Here is a 20,863-nt window from a genome sequence, read left to right as displayed (position 1 = left end):
TCTAGAAACATGACGTCCCCATGTGTAACCTGTTAGTCTGGTGGTCCTCACGTGGGAGGAAAAACGTGTATGTGTGTGTGTGTGTGTGTGTGCAGACACACACACACACACACGCAGCAAACAGCAAAAATGAAAAATATCCCTGTTTAATTGTTCTCCCCATTAACTGACAGAGCATTCCCAGATTAGGCCTGGACATCTATTTGACATTAAGTCCTTCTCTAACGAGACAGTCGCTCGCACGTCGCCTTTGAATCTTCCCTACCTTGCGCGGACCCTCCCTCCTTCCCGACTGATCTCCCTGCCTGCGTTCACTCTTTATTTCTCCTCGCTTTCTCTCTCCTCTCCTCTCTTTCTTTTCCGGCACACCTCCCTGAGTGACAGCTCAATAGCCAGCTCTCCCAGGCTTATCTAGCCTCAGCAGATGGTTGACTTGGATCACTGTTCATACGCCACGATCTGGGCTGATGATAAAGACTGCTACAGCGAGAGCGTATGATATCATTCTCTTTCTTCGCCCGACTCCTTCTCTGCTGCCGTTCTCTCCCTCTCCCTCGAACTCCTTTCAACTCTTTTATTCCCACCTGGGCGTTTGTTCTTGTCTCCTTGTCACGTCCTCCACCTTTCTTAAAAGTGCTCTTTGTCCCAGCACCTACTCCCCCTCAATCCTCCCCTCTGTGTCTCCTCGTCCTCATCCATCCCTCCATCTCTGCGCATTGAATCTGGTGCTGCGTGATTGTCTCTGCCTCCCCGCTGGGTTGGCGCCTGTCTAAAGGGCCCCAGGACCCTCACGCGCCGAGGGGGCTCCATCCATGCCAGCGATGCCCTCTCCTCCTCATCTATCCTCTCCTCTCAGGCTCGTGTCAGTTTATCTAGACTGTCTTCATCTCCACAGGGTATATGAAAAGGTCAGGTTCGCTCTGGTTCTCCCTTTCTCTCATCTTTCTCGTCAAAGTTACGCAAATAGTCCGTATCTTTGTAAAAAGCTAATTTAGCCCGTAAAGTAAACAGGTAGCCTTCACACGGCCGCTGCCTGAAGCTGTTTTAGACCCATCCACTGTTTTATTTATGTGATCACTACATTCAAGCAACTGATGTTCACTTCACAGGCTGGTGCTGCCCATTTTATGTTTACTTCACTTGTCTCAATGGGTCATTTGATGTCCTGCTCGGTTTATTCTACAGACTGGTCCGACAAAGCAAAGGGAGAGAGTATAGCTGCCACTTGTAGATGAAACAGAGGAGCGAGTGCCGGCAGCGATATGAATGAGGGAAATGCAGCACAGCACCTCGTATGGTTGAGATGAACGGACTGGCAGCGACTTCACTGCACCAGCGCTGTGTTACATGAGAGTAAATACATGTAAGGAAGGCCTACTGTGTGAATATAATGCTGTTTACTGAAACTGAACAAATAATAACTCCAACGATGCCAGAGCCCACATATAAAGTGCTGCCGTCCCATATGTGCCTCACATTCACCCGCTTCGACACTCCGGACAGTTTGCAGCCGTCTTAATCTGAACGGTGGAATCTGGCAACTGTTCCACGACACCTGCATCCGTCCCGCCTGACCCGCTTTTGTTCTGGTCCGACCCCCTAACATTAGCCCCTAATTAACCCGACAGAAAGTAATTAAATGCAGCTCTAGTGGACCACATGCCAGACGAATAACGGGAAAGATGGAGGACACAGGGAAGGGAGCACATGAGCGAGCCAAAGTGACAGGCAGGAGCAGGAGAGAGAGAGAGAGAGAGGGGGAAAGATGGAGATCCAGACTTGGACTCCAGCCCCTGAGTCCAGGTCAGACAGACAGAAACAGGAAGAGGGATTCAGAGGAACAGGGTATTTGAGTTTGAACCTGCCTGTCCCGAACATCTTCATTTCTCCTGAGCTCCTTACTGACCTTATACTTTACATTCTGTCTTTTTCAAGGTATTTCTGGCGCTTTTGCGTAGATGAGCACGCGTGCCAACTGCTGTAATCACAAGCGCACCAGTCACATGATGCAACGGACGCCCTGGAGATATTTGGAAAAGGGTAGAGACAAGAAGGAGAGAGCCGCGGAGAGGCGAGAGCGGCGTACAATGAATGCAGGAGGGAGAAAGAGGGGGAGGAGGAGGAGGAGGAGGAGGGGGAGAGAAAAGGTATGGCACGGGATTGTGAGAAAGAAGATATATAAATGTGGGTTCAAATGAGCCAAGTGTCTCTGGCAAGACGCTGCTGCATCCAGTCCCAGGCCCAGTTTGCTAAGTGATAGAAAAAGTAATTAAGACAAGGCTGCTCAAGTAGATAGGCCTGTAAAGGAGATTTGAAGAGGGGAACTGATTGTGCATGTATGATTCCGCTTCTTCAGAGGGTTCTCAGCCCCAAGGCTTAGCTTTCAAGGGCCGCCTCTCTCTCTTTCTCCATCTATCGATCTGTCTCCTGCTTTAGAAACCGTCAGACACAGTGATAGCTGAATGTAGGACTGGAAACAATCAATTTATCCATCAATCAAGTCAATCTATCTATCTAGTTGCTTAATTTTCATTTCACAAATAACTTGAAGGCAGACGTTTTCATTTTACATAACATATATTAGATGCACTATGATTTCTGCAGCTATGAAACATATTTTTGCAATTAATAATTTCGTCTTAACAGTTCTCTGGCAGTGTGGGTATATGTTACGATTTTAATCAATTTAAAACAAGTGCGACTTATTTTATCCGCTTGCGACATCCACCGGAGAAACTGGAGCGTTGGTATTGCAAGTTACAAAAAGAAATTCTGTCTCCAACCCTCAACGACTTCACCAGCGACCCCTGCTGGTCGGAAACGGAACCACTATCTGGGATGAATGTGCATAACTTCATACAGATATTAACTTAATCTGGTATACTTTTTGTGGCAATGCAAAACATTTAGGCCCACTTTAATTCTGTAAATGAGAAATAAACAAACTGTAGACAATAGGAATATGTTATGGTGGAAATATAGTCTATACATGACAATCACAACAGTCAGTTACGACAGTTTTATCTCAATCGGTACACATTAAAATCTGTCATACATATCTTATTAAAAATGTTACTGTAACTACTTGACCCTGCGGTCTGAGAAAACCCGCATCTGTCACGCGTTCCTTCGCTGTCGTAAAGCGTGTCTTTCTGCTGTTGCAATGGCGTTTGCTGCGACAGCACTTTGCGGCAGCAGGGAAATCGAGGAGAAAGCAGCGAAAAACGTCGCCAGCGGAGACCTTATTGCCTCACAAATCCCTGGATTTATGTAATATTCGCCGAACTACCCTGTATACTGCTCGTATACTCATTCGCCTTGTGGATGAGATTGTGTTCAACGTTTTCCAAGCGTAAATCTCCACCTTAATGCGGTGGGATGGCCACAGTGCCGCCTGGGCCTAGTAGCGCACTGCCTGCATCCCCGGCTGAAATTCCTCCTTTCCCCGGGGCTGGGAGCGCGGAGCCGGCGGGGCAAGACGGGGAGCCGGCCTGCCACGGCGAGGACAGTGCACCTGACCTCCCGGGGAAGACGTCTCAGCCCGTAAGCGCAGTCAAAGCGTCGGTGAAGAAGAAGCAGAAAAACATGCTAGCGCGAGCTAGCCCGGCGCCGCTTCACCTCAAAATGCAAGCCCGAGAGCAGCAGCTGAACGGCTTGGCCAGCCCCTCGGAGGACACCGACGGCCACCAGCACGCAGGAAGCCGGCCCGGCGACCCGAGAGCGTCCGTAGACAACTGTGACAGCAGCGGCAGCAACGAGGGGGACCTGGCCAGCAACAATAGTGAGCATTGTCAACACGAAGGCCACAGCCCCTTCTCCAAAAACGGCAGCCACTCGCCCCTGGTTAACAATAGCATGAACGGGATGCCGGGTTTCACGCGGACTGAAGCCGCCCACGGTCACCTCGAGGAGGAAGGGAAAGCGGGGTTCGACCACACGGAACCGCCGAGGCCACCGAGCGACGAGCCGCCGGACGGGGCCGGGCCCGGCGTGGAGGACGGACCCGCCGACCCGCGGCAGCCGCCGGCCGCGGAGCTGGCCCGGCTGGATCTAAGCAGGTCGCCCGGCCGAGCGGGGGAGGAGAGCTACGGGATCCGATATGTGCGCTACGAGTCCGAGCTGCAGATGCCGTGGATCATGAGACTGATCACCAAGGACTTGTCTGAGCCTTATTCAATTTATACGTACAGGTACTTCATCCACAACTGGCCACAGCTCTGCTTTCTGGTGAGTGTCCCACTCTTGCGTGGTGTAAAAACAGGTGCATGTGTTTTACTGAACGTGCAGGTCGCAAACCACTCGTGTGTCAGAACTTCGTGGGATTTATGCATTTTAGTCTCCGTGAAATGATCAGCTGATCTGTCAACTGTGATGTAACTGTGATTTATCTGCTCAGAGGAATGTGTGTTTTAACACCGTTTTTGGTCTCGGTAGACAGAAATATGTTGAGTGCGGTTCTGTTTATAGAAAGAAAGGTCAGATCTGCAAATGTGGCAGGAAGACAGATGCTGCAGAATCAGTGTTGCTAGGCTGTCAGCTGCCATCCCAGTATACTCAGTACCTGTGTGTGTGTGTGTGTGTGTGTGTGTGTGTGTGTGTCGTAGGCCATGGTGGAGCAGGAGTGCGTCGGAGCCATTGTGTGTAAGCTTGACATGCACAAGAAGATGTTCCGTCGCGGCTACATTGCCATGCTGGCCGTGGACTCGAAGCACAGAAGGAAAAGCATCGGTGAGCCCTTCCTGCCAAATGACTTCCACAGGCTCATCAGAGAGCCAGTCCCCTCACACGGCAGGGCAAAGATCACGTTGGGCGACAGAGTCTCTGGCCCTTTCTTTTTATTCAAATATGACATTCAGATCAGTCATACGCCCTGAGATAAGGCGCTACATCACCCTTGATCATTTACATATACAGTACTACCAGGCAGAGTTGACTTTCTTAAGTGAATGCTGCCATTACATCAAATTCCCTTGTTCCAGGTACCAATCTGGTGAAAAAGGCCATCTACGCCATGGTGGAGGGGGACTGTGATGAGGTGAGAGAGGGGAGAGATTTAAAAGATGTGTATTTTTAGAATTAACACAACTTCATATATATACTCTATATATCTATATGGATATGATTTGACCAGATCATAACTTGCTTCAAACGTTCTATTAGTGATACACAATGCATAAATCATTGTGTTTCTGTATGCTAGCTTTTGCCATTCGGCTCTTTGTTGTTATTTTAGGTTTGTGTTGTTGGCCCTTCTCCAGTGCTGCAGAATATTCTTTTCTGCTCAGCCTCTTTTGTTGACATAAAACCAGATGAAGAATCACTTAAAAATTCTTTTTAGGTTTGCTGCAAATGCTTCTGTCTCAGTAGCCACATAGTCATTTATCAGTGTCCCACAAATATACACTGATATACTACTCAGATGCTTCCTGCTATTATCAGTGTGTGAAAGCTACATGTTAGTTGTCAGTTTTAAACATAGTTTAGATCCTTTTTAGGATCAAGGTTAGCAAAAGATGCAAATGACTGGTTTAGCTCTGTCAAGATTAAAATACACTGAGGTTTCATTTTTCTCTGTGCGTTTAACACATTTAACCAACAGAAATAGAACATTAGACTCTGGTGTCACCAGCAGCTAGTTCACCCAGTCAGACTATTCTGGACCAACAACAGCTGAGCCTTCTAGATAGAAATAAACACAACATCTATGAAGTCAGTTCCCCTAAAGCTGTTGCTGCGTTGCTCATTTTTGTAAGTATGTAAGGAATTTCTTTAGTTCAGTCTATTTTTCTTAGGTTTCGACAGCTTTCACAGCCCTGTGGATCACTTCTTCTGTGAAATCCTGCAAAACAAAAGGCTGACTTGCCCGTCTCTGTCCCCAGGTCGTATTGGAGACTGAAATCACCAACAAATCAGCCCTGAAACTGTACGAGAACTTGGGTTTTGTCAGAGACAAGCGGCTGTTCAGATACTACCTGAACGGAGTGGACGCGTTGCGGCTCAAACTGTGGCTCCGCTAGAGGAAAGAAGAGGGAACCGGGAGGACGGGACAGCAGGTGCTGTTCACCTCGAACACTGTCGGCCTGACAGCCACAGCTCTGCCCTGCTCATTTCACTCTTCATTATTCAGAAACACACACTCACACAGTACAAACACACACCTGTGTACAAACAGTTGGACTATGCACATAGGTATGCATAGACAAACAAACACACACCCTTTTTGTCTTTGACCTCTGAACAACTGTTGCTTAGGCAGAAAGACTGAACCCCCACCCGACCCGATGTTTTCACGAAGGGGCCCTCCATGGTTTGTGTGCTGAGAAAGTGGTGAGTGAGGGTGGTCTCTAGGATGACCTTGACTGGGGACTAGATGACCTTTTGACCTTCAAGCTAGAATGCTGCATCACCCTAGACCTGAGGTGTGAGGCAGCTCAGGTGAGGACGTGCTTTGAAAGCCAAGAGGACACAGAACCACATGTCCTGCTCCAGAACCTGGGACAAACAGGACTAAAGTTATCACAATGTTAAACAAGGAAGTGGCTCTAAAAACAGACTGGGAAGTAAATATTTGTGTAGTTTATTTTTGTGTTTCTTTTTTAACCTTGTAAGTTGGATGGAGGTTGGAAAAAGCTATAGTATGGCTGCGTGTCTGTGCCGCCTCATGTTTCATCTTATTTTTTTTTCTGTCTGTCTGTTGTTGTTTTTTTTACCACAAGGACTTGGCTTGTTTTCGTGTGCACGTGTCCGTGGCGTGGTCGGTCCCGCTTTGAAGCGTCACGTCTGCGCGAGTGCGTGAGCGCATGCTTCGGCAGGATTCGCTGTGTTTTTCTCTCCCCGTCCTGTCCGGCAGGTGCGGCGGCCGCCCCGCTGCTCGTTCCCCATCGCCTGCCTCCGCCTCCAGGACTGAAGCCTGTAAAGATATGCATGCATGGTTTTAATGCGAGCGCTAGCGAGTGTGCCGAGAACCCGGCGAGGCCGACGCCTGGGGCCGACCCTCCAACCACTTCACTCTGATTGTCATGAGCAGTTAATCCAAACAGTCACTTTAATATCACCTCAATCTTTGCCCAACTGCAGTATGTGCCACTTTTTTGTTTTTTTGCTAAGTCCATCATCAAAGCCTGACACAGTGTAGTTGAAGACTTTATTATTTTTATTTTTTTTTTAATTCCTGGTTTTGCAGATCAGAACCTTTCCCTAAATGCACTGCCAACTGCTGCAAACCTCCTAAAAAGGAGGAAATGGAGTCTCTCGGAGCGACTCTTTGCCAATTATGGTGCAGTCACGTGTACTAATTGTCTCAGTTTACTCCTCGACATCTCTCTCTCTGCCATGACTGCAGTGACATACGGCAACAGGCCAGAGGCAAAGTGTTCAATATGCTGGATTCCTGTTTGTGTGTGCGAGTGTGTGTTTATCTCACGATAAAAAAAAGAGAAAATAGACAAATATTCTTAGCAGATTATATTTTATTCTTTTGTTTGCTTTCAGTTTCTTTAGTTCTGCTATACTGTATGTCTTCATGCTGCTAAAAGCGGCTGAGTTCACAGTGCACTTCCCAGGTGCCCAGCTCAATGCACAACCGACTCTGGTACCACATCATAGATGCGCCCAGACATTCTCAATCCACACTAATTCTGGCGAAACGCAATGTTGCTTCAGTTTTTGCTTTTTTTTCCCCCATCAGAGTATAAATGATCAAAATGTCACTTGTTTGGAAACGACTGCAGCGTGTGTGTGTTTGTGTGTGTGTCCTGTTGTTTTGGCAGTTTTGTGCATATGGTCAGACCGATTTCCCTGCTGTCAGAGGGCCCACATGGGAGAATCAGAAGCTTTATGATGCTGTGTTCTGTTCCACTTTAATAAGAAGCAAAGGTCTTATTAGTAATAGGAAGAAACGAAAGCACACTTTCTTTCAAGCTTCCCAGGTTTTAAGTTGGTGGATAATGCGCAGATTAGAGCGAGTATTGAGTCAGCTTGATTTATCCAATTGGAATCCGACAACAATCCCCCCTCACAGGCTGTAAATGCCTTTTTTTTGTTTTCTAGTAGCATTTCAACTTATGCAATCCTACATCTGCATGCGTTCATCCCGCCTACAGTATTCTCCGCTCGGAAGCGCCGCTGGAGCCTCACCGCAGTAACATCTGCTGCACCTGTAGAACAACCGAACGTCTCCAGCTTCGGGCGTTGTAAGGATTTAATGCTTGTTTGGTTCTTTTCACCCTTTTCACCAGACGCATTTCAGGACTGGAAGGGAGAGTAGATGTTTACAGAGTTATCACCCACAAAACAGCCTGTGTATGCAAGTCTCTGTGTGCATTTGGAACAATGGATCAGATACTGTTGTTGTTGTTGTTGTTGTTTGAATGTTTTTTTTTGTTTTTTGTTTTTTTTTTCTTTTCAGATTTGTATAAGAGTGTTGTTCTACTTCGCATACATTGAGAGCATGTTTTTCTTTTATTGAATCACCTGTTGGTAACGGGGGCGGTTTAGGTTGATTTGAATTCAAAACGTTTAATTTCTGTGCTACTTAAGCCCATCCAGAGGTGAAACTAAACGGCAGCATACGAAAACTCTAGACCCTGAAATGTCCGCCATCGTCTCTGCTGTTCATAGAATACAATTATCATCCATTTGAGGTTTAGACCGTCTGTCCTTGTTTTGGACGCTAATCTCCCCCATTTCTGTGCCCCTTGCTTTGTCCAGGCCTTTTGTATTAGTTTGTACACTCTCCAATGAGTGGATTGGACGTTTACATCACCACTAAATAACCTGACTCGTTCGTTTTAAAACCAGTCGCCACCAGGAGAAGTCGTTGGACTGAAGGAGAAGGTTTGGGATCTTACGTTTACTTTGCATCCTGTGAAACTCAGCTCCATTAGGTGTATGACCACAGACCGAAGGGCTCCGTCATCAGTACCAGTTATTCCGCGACCCGACCTGCCAGTTTAGTGTTCAGACGTCCGTGTTCTGGGCGACCGCTGTGCAATCCAGGTAGCTCCAACTTCACCCCCCCCCCCCCCCCCTTATCCGACACTCATGATTTCCCACAGACGCTGGCTTGCTGGTCAGATACCCAACATTTATTGTGGCTGCGGCCCCTGATCTGATCTAACGAGCATGCCAACCGCTGACACCCCCCCCATCGTTGGGTCGGCAGACACCGCCTCCAGCACCATCCACGAACACGAAGTGTCCAAAGGGGCGAGCAAAAGGACTTTTTGCATGTCAGAATTCTATTTCCCCTTGTTCCTCTTCCTTGTCCCCTCTCTTGATTTTGATCTGGAAATGTCCAAATAGCTTTTATTTAATGTGGAAAAAGAACACAGAAATAAATTATTTGATTTTTTTAATGCTGTAAACCGGGTTCTCTTGTCTCCTGCCTCACAGGTTTCCACTCGAAGCTCATTTCCCAGTAAGTTGACAATATGAGGACACAATCAGACTAAAACTTGTTTATTTGAAGACATTCTGTATCTACACAAATCACCCTAGCGTCATTATTTTACCTAACACTGTAAAACACTGTTATTGCATATAAACAGAGTTGGGACAACAACCACATCAGATGGCCCATAGAGTTACAGAAAATATATTTTCCCTAAACAAAACCACAATGGTATGTTAATACTAGAAGTTAAAAACATTGCTTAAGTGACCAGCGTTTGTTGCACCCATTCTGTCAGAACTCCAGATTTCACATTCTCTGTTGAAACACGTTGAACGGAATCTCTCCTCTCAGCCCTTTTCTAAAATCACTTGTGTGCAAACGTGATGGAGGAGGGAAAAAAGGTCTTGTCTGCAAAGGAAAAACACATGCAGGTAGGAGGAGGTCTGGTATCTGCTACATACTTATAGAGGATCATGATCATTTGACATCAACAATAATGCGAGACTGGTTTGACAGTAATGTCCTATGCAGACACTGTTTCACAGAAGAAGCTAAAGGTACAGGCCATGGTAACGTACTGCTTTATTTTAGGTGTAGTGATAATCAAGCTTTATCTACAGTAACACAACCAACCCATGGTCAGCTACATATACAGTCCATATTCTACAGCCCTTTCCTTATTTTCACCCCCTCTGCTCCGAAATGGCAGGATTTGACCAGCGACGCCTCCTTTCTGCCAAAACCCCACGACTGCGTTTAGTTTGTTTTTGACACTTTCAAAGGCTGCGGGCCTCACGCCAGCCCTGCTGGGTCTGCTACAGTCAACATCACCTGACAACGCTCAGAGACGCGCTCCTGTTGGTCGGAAAGAGGGGGAATACAAAGCTGACCATTGTGCAGCCTGTGCAAATGGGGTCCTATACTCTGTCACACAGCGTGGATCAGATGAGTCATGGCCAAACGGGCCCCGGGTGACTGGAGATGCAGTAGTCATAGCGATGGTGATGGCCGCCAAGCCTCCGCTGCAGGAACCAATGGCCGCTGGTCACAGACGGGAGGAGCCCAGAGGAGTGCGGTCAGAACTCGTCCTCGGAGCTGTCGGCCAGCAGCATGGCCTGGTCCTGGCGGCTGGTGCTGGCCTCCCGAGGTTGCTGGAAATGAACGAGAAACCGCTGAGCTCAGTCCACGCGAGGCCGACGGTGAAAGCTGGTAATGGGATATTTGAAACGGTTAATACGAGTGAAGTATTGACCTCTGGCTGCCTGACCTTCCGCCTCTGGTGCTTGAAGCTGTTCCTCCTCTTGCGGTGAATCATCCGGATGCTGTAGAGGGCGCCGACGATGAGCAGGGCCCCTGTGATACCGATGCCCACAGGGGCCAGCATCCCAGACACGTACCCTGCCTGAAAGGGCACAGGTCAGACTGGAGCCCAGTGTGAACGGGGCTCATGCTCATGAACCCAACTCAAAAGCAGTGGATGGTTTATCAGGGAGAGTTTCGACCCGATCTTACTGAAGCTGGTGGAGGACAGCAGGGGGCAGTCTTACCTTTTCTCTGATCAGCTCCACCCAGCTGCGCACTGGAAGAAAAGGGTCATAGATTTAGCAGGAGAACATCATGTAAAACATTTTCTCTGTGAATGAGTGAAGGATGGCAGAAATGGTCTGGAGGCCATGTTGCCGTACTCAGGCCCTGGTTGCGCTGAACCCAGACGGGGGGTGGAGGGATGAAGCTGTACGGAGGCTGCGTCGAGGACGTTTTAGGTGCTTCCGTGAGGTCCTCCTCGCTTTCCTCCTCCACAGATTCCTCAGAGTTCTCATCGTCGTCATCATCGTCATCATCATCCTCGTCTGGTTCCTCTGTGGGGAACAACGTGATCCGTTGTCTGGACAAGGCTCACGCTGAAGACCCTATTAATTGAATTGATTCATCTCACCCTCAGATTCCATCGTCGCCAAACCCAGTCTGGATTTGTGCGCGGGCCTGCTGGTTGCCGTGGCAACCGTTGTCATCCTATGCTGGAGGGATGAGAGGGAGGAGCCGGTGGTGGGCAAGAGATTTGGTTTCCTCACAGCAACTACATGTCAAACAAACACAAAACAAATGCAGGGCAGATTTAGTTTTGACCTTTGGTCTTCATAGACAGTCGCTCATCTACAAATCTTAACAAATGTGTAAAACCGGCCGACCTGGAGGGCTCCTCGAGTCCAGGAGATCAGGATGAGTCCAGTCTGGCGTCAGCAGGGGCTGGGCGTGCGACGGACCGTCGCTGTCTGTCTCCACGGTGACCAGCTGCTCCAGGTCTGTCTCTGACGAAGGCATTCCTTTGGTTGCCATGGCAGCGGGAGGCCGTGCGCCGCCGGGCACCGGCGTGACCGCCGCTGCCGCCTCTGGGGTGACGTCCTCAAATATGAGAGGGAGCGCCTCTGATGACATGGTGCCCTCGGTGGCTTCGTCCTGGGAGAGCGGCACCGCGGTGTCGGCTGCAATGTGTGTCAACAAACATGGAGACAGGAGGTCATGATAGGAAAAACTATAAGTCAGTAGACTAGAACAAATAAATCATGACGAGATGCATTTTCCTTATGCACATTTCTGTTAAGAGCTACAATGAAAATGTGGGATTTTCTAGCAAAGCAGCTCGTTCTGTAGCTTATTTAGTATTTATAACGACATGCAGCTTTTTGAACCTTTTGGGTCACAGTTGCTCATAACAAGACATTTCACTCTGTCAGAGCCAAGTTCACAATGGTTCAATGAGAGGTTCTTTTGAGATAAGAGGCAACCACAGAGGGGCTGTCACAAGATAAACTGTTACTGCATATCTCAAACACTTCTTTTGGTCCAAAGCATTTCGAAAGTGGGCTGAAAAAACATAATCCTTTTACATAACGCTATTTCGGGAATTGAGAATTTTTTCCGATTCTTCTCTCCTGGGAGGAAGCTTCATCAAACAGACAGTCCCCATACGGACGTCAGGAACACATATTGGCTCAGGCAGACTCCTTTAATCCATTTCCCCGTCCTGCTTCACTGAATAATATCCTGCTTTGTGTTTCACAATAGTTTCAATGGGGAGTTTGAAGTGTGGGGAAATGAAATGGAGAGGTCTGGTTTGAGGAGGGGGTGTATAGATAGAGAGAGGCTTTCATAAGGCGCCCCGCCACCAGCCTTCTCCTGGCAATGTTATCCTCTAAAAGAAGAAAAATATTCAAGTCAGGAATAGAAAGTAATTAGACCGTCACCGGTCCCAACTGGGGTTGAAAGTGGCGTGTGGGAAAGCGGACGCCTCCTCTGACGATCATCAAAGGCCATCTCTGCCGCTAGACATGTCGTTTTCATTTCCACAGCACGTTTTAATGAAGCCCCGCAAAACCCGCTGAGAAGAAACTTCCGTTTGTTGTAGAGGGAATTTGTTCAAGCTAAAACTAGTGGCTCTTAAACTGCCCATAGGTGATAATTAACCCCGGTAACAATGTATGTGCGTTAGGTCTCATTTCTAATTTCAATATTACCACGCATTGGGGTTTTTTCTCGCTTACCTCCACCAGGTCTCGCTGCTTCGGTCCACAGGCTTTCTGGTCCGTCCTCTTTTGGCATCAGGTTTGGGCCCATTTCAGGTAACAGTGGGTCTGAGAGGGGAGACGCCGCAGGGCCCTCACTGCCCCACATGGTCAAAGGCGTGGAGGCGAAGGGCGAGGTCGGCCTGTGGGACGTCAGTCCGTGGACGCGGGGTTCTGAGGATGAGGGTGAGCTCGCATCCGGGTCCCTGTCCTGGCGGGAGCCGCCTTCCTGGATCTCTGCAGCTGAGATGCTCAGCGGCGGCACCGCTGGTGAGAAAGCGGCCCTCATGTCTGTTTTCAGCTGCGTTTTAGAAGTGGACTCCTCTGACGCCCACCCCGCAGCCCGCACTGAGCCGAGCGCCTGTCTCTCAGCATGTCCGGTCTCAGACGTGCTCTCGACCTTCTTTAACTCGCCAGCCTCGCTCGGCCCAGATATTCCATCAAGGCCGTCCCCGTTTTCCGCCTGCGTCACTGGATCTGCTCCCTCGGGTCGTCCATGTGGGCCAGCCGTCGCCCCCACACCTACATTCAATTCCAGGCCAATCACGCGTTCAGCGCCCGAGGGCTCGGTCTTCGGTCCAACAGCTGTTAATGAGCTGGCGCACGGCCCGTCACAGTCGCCGTCCTGCGTCTGGATGGCGTTTGGGGGACGGACAGGGGTTCCGCGGACGCAGAAGCAGATCCCAGCCAGGAGGACGAGCCGGAGCTTCAGCATTTCTGTCTGGCGTCAGTGCCTGCTGAAAGTGAATGCAAATAGGTGTAAACAGTGCCTGTCTGGAACTTCTACACTTCATCACTAAGCTGACAAGTGGGCAGAGAGACGTTGTAAAGATGCTTAGCTGCAGATTTTAGGGCTGTGGTGAGGAACTCTGCCTGCTTTTGCTATGAGGCAAGTCAATCAGATGCACCGTTTTGAATAATCTGTTCATTTTGTATTAACAGAAGGAAAGGCTGAGCACCCACACGCACAGAGGGAACGTGACAGAGAGAGAGAGTGTGTGAATCTGACACAGCAATTCTTAGCACCCCTCTGCACCTCACCTATAAATAGCGCGAGGTCTATCATCCCATGAGCATCCACCAACCATGATTCACGCATGTTGCGTTATCACATTAGCCGCACTATTTTGCAGGCGAAGATGTAAAAGCCACGCTAAACCGCGGTAATCGCCGCTGGAGATAAGGAGAAACGCACGCAGCCCACTTCTCCGCCCGCGCCCCTCCCCTGCGATCAATACAGTTAATTCACCCAGGACGCACGCCGATGCAGGCCACGACCCGACGCCCGAACTGTAAACACAATCACACCGCGTCGTGGAGTCCCGCTCGTGCGCCCCGGCTGCGTGCAGTCGCCGTGCCTGCGCTCGTCGCGCGCGCCGAAAAAAAAAAGCCCGTGCCCCAAATTCCCACCGCGCGTCGTACGCCGACACCGAGGGGCGAAATGAAAGTCGCACGACGAACCGGACCGCCAAGCCGCCGTTACCTTCCAGAGTTCATGACGGGGAGTTGTGCGTGGAGGACGCGGAGCTGCCGGAGTTGGTGCGGACGGGCATGCGGACCAGACCGGTGTGGGAAGCAAGCTGATGGAGAGGCTTGTTGTTGTGCAGCTCAACGTCACTGACTGAAAGTGTCGGTGCTCTCTGCGTCTGTCCGCCTGATGTGCTGCAACTGTTTTTCTAATCTGCAGGACTCATTAAAAACAGCACTCCAGTGAACTGGTTATAATGCCATTTAAAGGATGCAGTGTCTAGTTATATTTATTTATTTTTTGTATAACGTGTTGATAATATTCTTTTTTGACGGTGGTGCTGAACGGACAGCTCCTCATGGTAAAGGTCGCGTGCTGCCCCTAGACGATAAAGGAGTAAATAAAGGGGATAGTTCTAGGATATGGCTATTACTGAGGTCACTGGGGTGAGTAACATAATGGGGTTCCAGTGTTCCACAATATTTAAATAAACGAGGACCAAAACATTAGAACCATCTCATAACTTTATTAAATTAACCTTACCTTAAGTATAATATATGTTTTGACGCAGCATTTCTGACCTGTGCATTACTGCTTGACTACATACAGCAACAGTATATGCGTCTAAGTATTAATCAATAGCGTGTCGTTCTCTATAGGATATAGTAAAGTTTGACCACTGACAAAACTCCAGTGACCTCCTGTGGCGCTTCAGTAAACCTTCCCTCCCATAGAATACGCTACAATAGTTTTCAATATTTAACAGATGATATTCAAACACATTATAGCAACATTTTGTCTACGTAAATATAATAAAAAAATAATTAGACTATAAACATGTATCTTTTTGTGTCTGTGGCTAATCAGAAATGGTTATTTGTTTTTTTATCAGGCCATTTTTGATGACGTCATCGCCTTTCTGAGGACCCACCCTAGCTCGCAAGGAAACAACTGATTTCTCCTCCTTTTGATACGATGCAAATTTGGGACTGTCACCGCTAATTCCAGATATTTCTTTCGCCCAGCGGCGAATATTTTGATAAAATGCCCTTGTTCGATGGTTTGGGAAGTGGAGGAGAGAAGACCGCGATAGTGATCGATTTAGGGGCAGCATACACAAAGTGAGTATTATGTTATGCAGTTTAGTAACGAAGCAGTGGCTTTGGTCCAATATTTAAGTATTTATTTGATTCATTAACTCTCATTTAACAAACACCATGTGTAAATGCACAACTGTTGTTAGCTAGTTAACTAAGCCGATGCTAATGCTGTTGATTTGGCACTGTCCAGCTAGCTTTGGCTAGGTTAGCTAGGTTAATGCCAAATTAGAGTTAAGAGAAAAGCCAATAAGGGAGGAAAACAACTGGCCTCAGAAACAATAACATTAAAGCCACGTTTACCAGAGGTTTGGGCACCTTGCGCGTCAATTTTGGGCAAGTTGATGACAGCTTGTTTAATGCTAAACTCGGATCCTAACAACATAGGTGCTGTAAAGCTATAACTTCGTTTTTAACATTGTGAGATTGAAAATTCGTCCTCGTTTGACTACTGCTGGCTAAAATTGTGAAAACGCCTTTGGATCTTAAGGCAGGTAGACGAATCTAACTTCACGTAACATCTCTAAACTCTAGAAAAGAGTATAAAAAGAGCTTAGGTCTTCAGGTTCACTGTGACGAGAGAAAACATTCTGTGGCAAGTCACATGAAGATAGAGAGGTCTGTCCTTCTCATAGTAATGTCTTTGTCTGCAGTTGCTGTCCAGAAATGTACTAAAAATGCTTTTGGTGTAACTCTTGTTTGGGTCTTTTAATTGTAGATTGTGTAGTAATAACATCACAACACCACACGCCAATAATTGTAATTATTATAATTATATATTATTGTTAATATTTATTTATTGTTTTGCAGATGTGGCTTTGCAGGGGAAACGGGGCCCAGGTTCATAATTCCGAGCGAGATCCGGAAGCCCGGACAGCAACAGGTGAAATACTCACCTACTTACAGGACGCCTCATATTATAATGATATAAACGTGAAAAACGCTGACTGTTTTAAACTTTGGTATGTCTCCCTCTCAGGCCATCAAAGTGGTTCAGTACAACATCAACACAGAAGAGCTTTATGTCATCCTCAAAGAGTTTATCCATATACTGTACTTCAGGTAAGATCATGCTACATTAGCTATGAATTGTTCACTAATAAATAGCTCAGTAAATACTACAAAGAATAAATTGATTACTCTTTGATAAAACTAATGTATAAGGGTGAATATTAATTTCTTCCATGCAAATTTGATAACTGTGGTAAATAGGCACCTGCTGGTGAACCCTCGCGACCGAAGAGTGGTCATCATCGAGTCCATCCTCTGCCCATCTCACTTTAGGGAGACTCTCACCAAGGTTTTCTTCAAACAGTTTGAGGTACCAGTTTCCAAGCAAAACAGTGTTTTCAGACATGTATTTATCCTTTTATTGGCTTTATAATTATTAAAGTAGTTTCTGATTAATTGTGTTTTTGAAGGTGAAGTCTTTTTGATGGTTTGTTTACAGGTGCCTTCTGTGCTGTTTGCTTCGAGTCACCTCATGGCCATCATGACCTTAGGCATCAACTCTGCTTTGGTGATGGACTGTGGATACACAGAGACACTGGTGCTGCCTGTATCCTTTCCTATTGTTTTTGTAGTCTGTGATACTTATAAAGAGAAGCAGTTTTATCACAAAAAATGGATGCTGAAGCCCACAAGCATGTTTTTCACCCTTGATGGATGTCTTGTTTAGTTTACAATTAATAGTAATAGTATTATTAATAGTAACATTTATGTATTGAAGCAGCTCAGTTATTTTAGGAAAATTGTATATTTTACTATTTATACTACCTTAACAGTGAAATCAGGTTTATGAGTGCACTCCTATTCTGCCGACTTGGGAGGCTTTGCCTTTGGGAGGGAAAGCCATCCATAAGTAAGTAGCTCTAATGGACTTAGACAGCGTGGGTGTGTCTGCATGTCCTATTTTGTGCACATGTAACTGTAACTTCGATTTCACACTTTGCTGCATCATGATTAAAAATCTTATGATACTATAATAAGAAACATTTATGAATGTGTTTGTTGGATCTGTTATAGAGAGTTAGATGGACTTCTGGTGGAGCAGTGCACTGTGGACACAGACACCACCACTGGACAGAGCGTACAGGCTGCTATTGGTAACTACAGAATAATACACCGAGGGTTTTTCACACTCTGCTTTCTATTGTGTCTTCACTGTTTTTTAGAAGAAGCACATTTAATCATAGTGTTGAGCTGTGCTGCATACACTGTCCCCAAAAGGGACATTCAGCCTAATCATAAATCTGGTTTATCCCTCAACTTGAAAGATGGATGATTAGTTCACAAGGGAAACAAAGGAAAGAAATATTTGCTTCTTTACTTTTAATCTTTCTTCTTTAATCAGGGACCATCCCAGAGGAGACTGTGGAGGATATAAAGGGTACGTTTGCATGTAAAATATACGCCTATCTGAACAATTTAACAAATAATATCTGTAGTGGTCTTTGGCTGCACTGTTTCACTGGCCCTTTTGAAACTTTTGATTAAAATCTTTATCCTTAGTAACAAGTGTGTTTTTTTGCAGTAAGAACATGCTTTGTCAGTGACCTGCAGAGAGGCCTCCAAATCCAGGAAGCCAAATTTAACCTGGGTGGAACAGCAGAGGTGAGTGACTCGTTTGTATAAAGGTTAACTTGGTCATTTTTAGTCTGTAAACCTGTGATAAAAATGTCCCTGTGTATTTAAAAAAACAATCTTCTTCTCATTATTATGACTCTAGCGGCCAGCCCCTCCCCCAGATGTTGATTATCCTCTGGATGGTGAGAAGATTCTCCATGTCAAAGGCTCAATCAGGTATTTTATCAGAATAAGTTTGGTCTTCTATGGCACAGTGTTTTTTTTAATTTGTTTGAATTCATGGATCGTGTATTAGAATGGTAATTTATAGAGAAATGGAATTGTAATGCATTTTTCTCTTTTTGTTTTCCAGAGACTCTGTGATGGAGATCTTATTTGAACAAGACAACGAGGAGAAGAGTGTAGCCTCTCTGATTCTTGACTGTCTGGTCAAGGTAGAGTAATAATAAATTGTGGTACATACAACGTGAAGGCAATGTGAAAAAAAGGGTGGCGAATGACATAATAGTTCAATATGCAGTTATTTGACAGGACTAAATGTAACTCACAAAGAGTACGCAAGATATTATGCTTTAAAAGGAATACTGTGATCATTCATCAAATAGGTCTGTCCCTAAACCTAAAGTAACATGGTTTCATGAAGGGACATTCTAAAATAATTATTAAATAAATATTAAATAAATGAACATCAAAAACAAACAAAAGAAACTAGATTTCAGTTTTCAAATAAGCAGGTTCTTTGCTATAAGCCTCCATAAAATGAGAAGCTAGATGTTTCTGCAAAAACCACCTACAAAACACACTGACATCTAATCTATCACATGGCTGAAGTGTGTGAATGTGTGTGTTTGTTCTTAGTGCCCCATTGACACGCGTAAAGTGCTGTCTGAGAACCTGGTGGTGATCGGAGGCACAGCCATGCTGCCCGGTTTCCTGCATCGCCTGCTGGCAGAGATTCGCCTCCTGGTGGAGAAGCCAAAGTACAGCAGCGTGCTGGCCAGCAAGAGCTTCCGTATACACGCCCCGCCTGCCAAACCCAACTGCACTGCCTGGCTGGGAGGTCAGACATGAGAACTTATTCAAAACCTCACCTTCTTTTCATCACTCCCCCCACGTTCTACCTTCATATTGCCCTTCTCCTCCACAGGCGCCATCTTCGGGGCTCTGCAGGACATCCTCGGCAGTAGATCAGTGTCACGGGACTACTACAACCAGACAGGTCGCATCCCTGACTGGTGCTGCTTGAGCTCTCCTCCTCCTGAGTCTTTGTATGAAGCAGGGAAGACCCCTCCTCCCCTAATGAAGAGGGCCTTCTCCACTGAGAAGTAGAAAGTGCTGTAATATAATCCTAGAATTTTGTTTTGTTCCTCTAATATAGTTAATATAGGTAGTCATCTGAAACAGGAACCAAATCTACCAACACAGGTGTCTAATATGTATGAATGTTTGTTGTGATGACGTGCTTTCTGACCTATATTGTACATGATGATGGTTTGGAATATTTTACAGCAGAATAGTTCAGCAGAAATGTTTCCTGTAAAGGAGCTGAGTTTGTCAAAATAATGTTACTAAGCCTGAGTCACAATTAGTCCTTGTGACAACCAGGGTCTCTCAGTAACACACAAACACACACAAACAAACACACGCTTATGTCTAACTAGCCTTGTAGATACATTAAACACACAGTGTTGGCTTTTTGTTCATGGCAATTTGCATCTTCTCATCTTCTTGACACTGAGTTGATCAGAAATTCTGATGTTGCTGCTGTTGGTATGATAACTTTAGCTTGAAATGAAATTTCCTATCAGCCAACATTAGTCTCAGCTTTGCACTGTCTGTTATTGCCAGATTATCAGTAAAGAGGCAGGAGTGCTTAAAGCTGTCTATCTATGTTAAAGCCAGTGTGTGTGTGTGGCTCGGAGGCTGCTCTGATGGTGATAGAGAGGTTTATAAATAGTGAAAAACATCCTGAAGGAGAAGCAGTGATGTTGCACCAGACTTATTTATGACATGCACAAAGAATCTGGAGCAACTGTCAAGGACCAGGCTAAATATTTATATAAAATTGAATCAAAAGGGGAACACTCAACTGTTACCTTATGACCCCCCCCCAAGTCAGTTGAGCCCCAGGGGCATTGAATCAGCTTCACGTCCTTTGGTTTCATGTGTGGTGGTATTCATTCACAGATGACAAGGCACAAGAATCTTCACCGTGTTCTGCCCCAAAGTCACACGTGCACGGAGGAGATATGTCTCCTGGTCTCTGCTCCCTCAAAAGAAGCAAGAGAAGTGAAAGACTCCCGCATAAATAGTTTGAATGCTTCTTGGATATTTGATGGTGCAGGGAGCTGGCTTACCATTATAACCCATGTAGTACGTGCTTACATTCATCGTGTTGTGGATTTCAAACCCATTACGGCCAATGAAAATGAAGTTTAGGAAGATGTGTCATTTAGATGTTGGGAAATAAAAAAAGCCGATTTCACATTTTTGCGATAAATGATGTTTGCTGTTACATTTATGTAATATTAAAAATGTCAAACCTGTCACAGACTCCATCACCCGCGCTCCAAGTTCAGCTGTGTCCACCTCAACAGAGAACATGAGATTTATCACCCGCACTGTCGGTGTCTAAGCGAATTCAAGCTGAGCACATGTGACAGGTGGGGAACAGTCGGGAGATTCCATTGTGAACATTAAGCTGCTTGTAAAAGCGTGACTGCTGTGAGGTACTGGATCAAATCCTCAGACTATC

At 46.3% G+C, this 20,863-nt stretch overlaps 3 protein-coding genes across 7 annotated transcripts; 2 read left to right on the top strand and 1 right to left on the bottom strand.

The window, feature by feature from the left end:
- Nucleotides 1-2,194: 2,194 nt before the first annotated feature.
- naa30 (N-alpha-acetyltransferase 30, NatC catalytic subunit) lies at nucleotides 2,195-9,365 on the top strand. Its single transcript, XM_029140818.3, has 4 exons — nucleotides 2,195-4,227; nucleotides 4,605-4,728; nucleotides 4,980-5,035; nucleotides 5,880-9,365. Exons 1-4 carry the CDS (start codon nucleotides 3,379-3,381, stop codon nucleotides 6,015-6,017), a joined length of 1,167 nt encoding a protein of 388 aa, XP_028996651.1. The 5' UTR covers nucleotides 2,195-3,378; the 3' UTR covers nucleotides 6,018-9,365.
- Nucleotides 9,366-9,443: 78 nt separating this feature from the next.
- LOC114849397 (armadillo-like helical domain-containing protein 4) lies at nucleotides 9,444-15,161 on the bottom strand. Of its 5 annotated transcripts, none has more exons than XM_029140812.3 (8): nucleotides 14,441-15,161; nucleotides 12,937-13,694; nucleotides 11,584-11,877; nucleotides 11,331-11,471; nucleotides 11,080-11,253; nucleotides 10,942-10,973; nucleotides 10,647-10,796; nucleotides 9,444-10,545 (listed from the first exon to the last, which is right to left on the bottom strand). In XM_029140812.3, the coding sequence occupies exons 2-8, from the start codon at nucleotides 13,670-13,672 to the stop codon at nucleotides 10,471-10,473; spliced, it is 1,602 nt and encodes a 533-aa protein (XP_028996645.1). In that variant the 5' UTR covers nucleotides 13,673-13,694; nucleotides 14,441-15,161; the 3' UTR covers nucleotides 9,444-10,470. The 5 variants fall into 5 exon arrangements, with proteins under 5 accessions (XP_028996645.1, XP_028996649.1, XP_028996646.1 ...); XM_029140816.3 differs by having other exon boundaries at nucleotides 10,662-10,796; XM_029140813.3 differs by having other exon boundaries at nucleotides 12,937-13,691.
- A 174-nt stretch (nucleotides 15,162-15,335) lies between these two features.
- actr10 (actin related protein 10) lies at nucleotides 15,336-20,654 on the top strand. The gene is made up of 13 exons (XM_029140817.3): nucleotides 15,336-15,546; nucleotides 16,333-16,405; nucleotides 16,502-16,584; nucleotides 16,735-16,843; nucleotides 16,973-17,080; nucleotides 17,316-17,383; nucleotides 17,548-17,627; nucleotides 17,876-17,911; nucleotides 18,056-18,135; nucleotides 18,251-18,324; nucleotides 18,461-18,542; nucleotides 18,967-19,168; nucleotides 19,256-20,654. The coding sequence occupies exons 1-13, from the start codon at nucleotides 15,470-15,472 to the stop codon at nucleotides 19,435-19,437; spliced, it is 1,254 nt and encodes a 417-aa protein (XP_028996650.1). The 5' UTR covers nucleotides 15,336-15,469; the 3' UTR covers nucleotides 19,438-20,654.
- The last annotated feature ends 209 nt before the right edge of the window (nucleotides 20,655-20,863 follow it).

The sequence above is a fragment of the Betta splendens genome, chromosome 24, assembly GCF_900634795.4.
Source record: "Betta splendens chromosome 24, fBetSpl5.4, whole genome shotgun sequence".
In the NCBI taxonomy this organism is placed as follows: Eukaryota; Metazoa; Chordata; class Actinopteri; order Anabantiformes; family Osphronemidae; genus Betta; species Betta splendens.
The sequence above is the reverse complement of the archived record's forward strand: the minus strand, read 5'-3'. Positions and strand labels throughout refer to the sequence as shown.

Coding starts and splice junctions, on each gene's coding strand:
- naa30 (XM_029140818.3), top strand. CDS start 3,379: ATGGCCACAGTGCCGCCTGGGCCTAGTAGCGCACTGCCTGCATCCCCG. Junction 4,228..4,604: donor GGCCACAGCTCTGCTTTCTG/GTGAGTGTCCCA, acceptor TGTGTGTCGTAG/GCCATGGTGGAGCAGGAGTG. Junction 5,036..5,879: donor TGGAGGGGGACTGTGATGAG/GTGAGAGAGGGG, acceptor CTCTGTCCCCAG/GTCGTATTGGAGACTGAAAT.
- LOC114849397 (XM_029140812.3), bottom strand. CDS start 13,672: ATGCTGAAGCTCCGGCTCGTCCTCCTGGCTGGGATCTGCTTCTGCGTC. Junction 11,472..11,583: donor GGACTCGAGGAGCCCTCCAG/GTCGGCCGGTTT, acceptor TTTGACATGTAG/TTGCTGTGAGGAAACCAAAT. Junction 10,797..10,941: donor TGGAGCTGATCAGAGAAAAG/GTAAGACTGCCC, acceptor GTGCCCTTTCAG/GCAGGGTACGTGTCTGGGAT.
- actr10 (XM_029140817.3), top strand. CDS start 15,470: ATGCCCTTGTTCGATGGTTTGGGAAGTGGAGGAGAGAAGACCGCGATA. Junction 15,547..16,332: donor TTAGGGGCAGCATACACAAA/GTGAGTATTATG, acceptor ATTGTTTTGCAG/ATGTGGCTTTGCAGGGGAAA. Junction 18,543..18,966: donor TTCTTGACTGTCTGGTCAAG/GTAGAGTAATAA, acceptor GTTTGTTCTTAG/TGCCCCATTGACACGCGTAA.